This window comes from Asparagus officinalis, chromosome 7, assembly GCF_001876935.1.
Source record: "Asparagus officinalis chromosome 7, Aspof.V1, whole genome shotgun sequence".
NCBI lineage: Eukaryota > Viridiplantae > Streptophyta > Magnoliopsida > Asparagales > Asparagaceae > Asparagus > Asparagus officinalis.
Genome location: NC_033800.1, coordinates 88,767,813 through 88,772,522, shown reverse-complemented (window position 1 = coordinate 88,772,522; position 4,710 = coordinate 88,767,813). Strand labels below are relative to the sequence as shown.

At 40.5% G+C, this 4,710-nt stretch overlaps 2 protein-coding genes across 2 annotated transcripts; both read right to left on the bottom strand.

Annotated features, from left to right (window-relative positions):
* LOC109847480 (serine/threonine-protein phosphatase 7 long form homolog) lies at window positions 395–3,174 on the bottom strand. The gene is made up of 9 exons (XM_020416707.1): window positions 3,064–3,174; window positions 2,880–2,968; window positions 2,301–2,803; window positions 1,997–2,221; window positions 1,831–1,918; window positions 1,324–1,746; window positions 1,196–1,256; window positions 1,007–1,113; window positions 395–505 (listed from the first exon to the last, which is right to left on the bottom strand). Exons 2-9 carry the CDS (start codon window positions 2,955–2,957, stop codon window positions 395–397), a joined length of 1,596 nt encoding a protein of 531 aa, XP_020272296.1. The 5' UTR covers window positions 2,958–2,968; window positions 3,064–3,174.
* LOC109850829 lies at window positions 2,880–4,221 on the bottom strand. The gene is made up of 2 exons (XM_020420893.1): window positions 3,007–4,221; window positions 2,880–2,912 (listed from the first exon to the last, which is right to left on the bottom strand). Exon 1 carries the CDS (start codon window positions 4,019–4,021, stop codon window positions 3,074–3,076), a length of 948 nt encoding a protein of 315 aa, XP_020276482.1. The 5' UTR covers window positions 4,022–4,221; the 3' UTR covers window positions 2,880–2,912; window positions 3,007–3,073.

The following is a 4,710-nucleotide window of genomic DNA, read 5'->3' as shown; positions in this document are numbered from 1 at the left end:
AGGGAAGAATCATGTTACGGAAAAACTGCGCAAGTCTAATTCCAATTTCTTAGACGAAGAAGACACCTAAATTCGATTTTATTTTTATCCACGTTTCGGATCAAAAATAAAATCAAGGAGAAATTTTTAAAACCAACCTTTTTTAGAATTTAATAGGCAAAATCGACCTAAAGTGAAAAATATTAGCAAAACCGACCCTTTTCTGAAGAAAAGGATCGGTTTTGCAGCCGAATGTGTTTTACGGGTTTTAACATTATGAAAACTTTTGCATCTTACGAACTGAAAGGCAGAGAGGCGCTGAAGACCAAGTACACGGGACTAGTAGTCCCGTGCAGTTGGTCTTGACCAGCGGCTGGGCTCTCTGCTTAAAAGTCGGGACTGCTAGTCCTGACTTTTAAGCAGAGAGGACTCGACACCAGGTGCACAGCAAGTGCACGGGACTAGCAGTCCCGTGCACTTGCTGTGCACACTTTTGTGCACTTTCTGGCTGCATTTCAAGCCGTTCCTGTACATACATCAACACAAACATCAACTAACAAGTCACATACTCATTTCACCACTACATTTCATGTAGTCCCGTTACATACATCCACACAAACTCCCACTAACAAATTACATACTGATTTCACCACATACTCATTTCAAATCAAACAAATCACATCACACCACAAACTCCCACTAACAAATCCAACATAATAACACCACAAACCCACTTAGAAATCAAACATATCACACGATATTATCGACTACAAATCCAAAAACCACATCCCTAAATAGTTTTGTAATGTATATAACCTGTAGTTTACATACATCCAAGAACTCTCCTCCTCCTCCTTTGGCTTCGTCGTCCTCCATACCGCCCTTCGACGAGTTCGTGATCCGGTTGCGTTTGTGGTTGTGACGGTCCAGCTCCATCGTCGACACGTTGGGAAGGTCCAGCTTCATCGTCATTTCTGCGTCGTCCTCGACTTTGTCGCTGTTGTCGTGTATATACGAATGGCGTTACCTCCCGTCCATCATGACGATCTTCGTGAGTTCGGTGTGTAAGGCTTTGAAGCCTCTGCATTATAGCCTGATATATTGATACATGTTCATGTGTTTCGGGATTTCTACCTGCGATAGATAGTTCAAAAACAAAACTTCATATTAAATTTGATATAACAGAATGTAAATTTGAGATTTAATTTTATCGTACCTGCTCGAGCCAATTCCAAACCACGATTTGCAAGAGTTTGAACTTCATCTATTGCTGATACCTGCAAATTTTTCAACACATAAAGTACCAATAAAAATGGACTTAAATCAAAATATGAAAATACTTACTAATTCTCTCTCATCTATACCCCGGGGCACATATCCTCTTTGCGACTCAACCGGTATTGTGGTCGAATGAAGTATCCATCTTCGAGTTATGCCCCAATACCAAGTGTAGTAATCTGATTCCCGAGGAGTTGGTTCAATTTGGTTGACAATACAAAAATGCCTATCATTCCATTTGTGTATAAAAGCTTGATGCACGATCATCCAGTTTATTTGTTGGCCTCCTTTCTTTGCCTTCCTCTCTATCTTTTCAACAAACTGCGGAACATGTTGTGCAAGACCATATTGTCGAAGCACGCGGTCCGGTACATGCATTTCTACTATCTCCAAACATATAAGAGGAACTCTAGCTCTCCATACAACTTGGTATTCTGTGCATATTGGGGGTAGCTGAGGTAGAAATTGGGTGTAGGGCTCCCATTCCATCTACAATAATTTATTGCAGTTGCATATCAGAATTGGGTTTTCAGTATGTAGAAGAAAAAACGCATGTTTTTCGGTGAGAATTACCTGAAAAATCTTCATACGGTCAAGCTCATTCCGGTAGAAATCCAATTGTCTAGCCGGGGTCTCGTCATAGCATTTTTCGACATTCCATCTACAAAAAAATATTTATCATACATTTAGTACCACAATGATAACTACAATTATATTCGCTACACTAAAAATACAATACCTGCATCCCAGTGGAATTTGTCCATCTAATTGTAAATGCGTGCATAGTCTTGGCTTCAAATGAAGTCTCTCCCATGCCCATACTTGCAATAAGCTTAGACACCCTTTAAGCTCACTGTTTTGCATAAGTGCCACTTTTGACATCTCTCTATATAAATACGCCAAAACAGCACTACCCCACGATTTTGTACCACATACGTCCAAGTCCTCGAGGAGTGGTAACCACCTAGCATATTCACAATATTCCAATTTATTAAAATAAGCTAATTCAATGAAATACAGATTCATATTATAAATACACATACCTCGCATGCACTTTATCTTTACTTGAATCTGGAAATAATATAGTACCAATCATGTGCATAATGTATGCACGTGCATGTTGGTCAACCAAAATTTGTGGGGCATCAACAGGCAACGGTACTGAGAAGGTCTCTCTCAACCACTTCAACTTAATAGTTCCTCTAGGCATAGTCTCTGGAGCTACACCTAACAACTCCTCACATCTTCGAGGCCATACATCACTATCAGTGCCGGTAATGCACGGACCATCTATACGGAGACCGAGTATCACGGATACATCTTGTAGAGTAATGGTAGCCTCACCCATTCGGAAGTGGAAAGTATTGGTCTCAGGTCTCCATCTATCCATCAACGCAATCAGTAGGGGCCAATCGAGCTTTATCCAACGAAGCTTTGAACAAGTCAAGAAGCCGGCCCGTCCCACAGCTGCTATGATACGCTCATCCTCTAACCGCCAACGGCTATGGCTGAGGCTATGATCAACCATAACGATACTCGGACCTCTCTGTATAGACAATGATAGTATAAGAATGCAATATTATGTAAATGCAAATATTACAATTATAAAGTAACTGAATTACCTCTGTACAGGATATAATATGTGAACGATGCTGAGCCTGGTCATATAAGACCTCATCACTAACCGGCCCAGGATCCATGGTGTACAAACCTGCACATATAATTATACACATGTTAATAATCAATCATATAGTAATTCAGTTTCTTTATTAAAGTATATAAAAATAAAAAAATGATATAAATTACCAATTAGTTGCTATCTATTGTGTCTAGATGGACAACGAGGTCGAGTATGTCCCGGTTGTTTGCAAAGACTACATTTTTTGTGCTTGACCACTCCTTCTCGCCCTTGATCCATGGTTCCCCTAATTCGCACAGATCGTGGTCGACCTGCTTGTCTCCGGTACTGAGGTGGAACTATATGTGGTCCATTATATTCAGGCCAATACCGACTATCATCAGGTGGATGAAAACTCTCACTATATGTCTTTTGATAGTGAGCTGTTGAATACCAAGGCGAGCAATACCGATTTCTGGGAATTCTAGCACCTCCCGGCTGATTAGAAGAAGCCGCAAGCACATGTGCACAGGGTATTTTTTGGAGTTGTGGTATGTTACATGTGCAAGTGCAATCAACATCAAATAGTTTAACGGTGTAGATACCGTCACAATCTTGTACCTGCCATTCGTTGTCGTTGAATACAGTAATTTGACATGATCTTGCTGCCTCAATTCTTCTATGCAAAATGGACTCATTTTTTGGTGTGTAACGTGTTGTCCAGTCTATGCCATCACCACGCCTTTTGTTGAAGTATGCGTTTAGTCTATAGAATGTTCTCGCAACCAAAGATTGTATTGGCATAGCTCGTGCTCCTTTAAGAACGCCGTTAAAGCTCTCGGAGCAATTAGTCGTCATCATGCAAAACCGCACACCCTCATCCTTACATAATGCCCACCGATGCTCGAATTGAGGCTTCAAGTTATTTTCAATCCAATTATGTGCATCTAATGACAAAGACTTGATTTTCTCCCTGCAATGTTCATACACTAATGTGTCGGTCGCACACCCGGCTTGCCACAAAAGATTTTGCAAATTAATCTCACCGTGTTTTTTCTTGAAATTATCTCTTATATGCCTTAAACAATATCGATGGTGATGTGGTGCACTAAAACCCTCATGTAACGCCCTTATAATTCCTTTCATCCTATCCGAAATAAAGGTAATTATTCTTGGCGCACGGACACTTGGAATCCACTTGTATATAAGTTCAAAAAACCACTTCCAACTAGACGTATCCTCCACCTCCACGACTGCAAATGCTAGAGGAAATAACCCGCCATTTGCATCTACACCGGTCGCTACAAGAAGCACGCCTTTGTACTTTCCATATAAATGTGTACCATCAATGCTCAATAGACCGAAAGAAAGAACGAAAGAAAAGACGGAAGAGGGGGTGGGGTAGGCGGACTGCACGGGACTACTAGTCCCCTTTGACCGAAAGAAAGAACGAAAGAAAAGACGGAAGAGGGGGTGGGGTAGGCGGACTGCACGGGACTACTAGTCCCGTGCAGTTTCGTAACTGCAAAATCGACCATTTTAGGTCGGTTTTGCTAATATTTTTCACTTTAGGTCGATTTTGCCTATTAAATTCTAAAAAAGGTTGGTTTTAAAAATTTCTCCTAAAATCAATTTATCTCGAAACTAGAATAAGATCAATCCTTTTCAATTAACATGACTGATTTTGACAAACTCTTCAAAACATGACTGATTTTGACCCTCATTCGAGGTAAAATATTGGCTCTATTTTGATCCACCATAAATCACAAATAGTACCAGCTGCGATAAAATATTGTCGTAGCGTCTTTTTGACCAAGTAAAGCTGCTCATCGGCA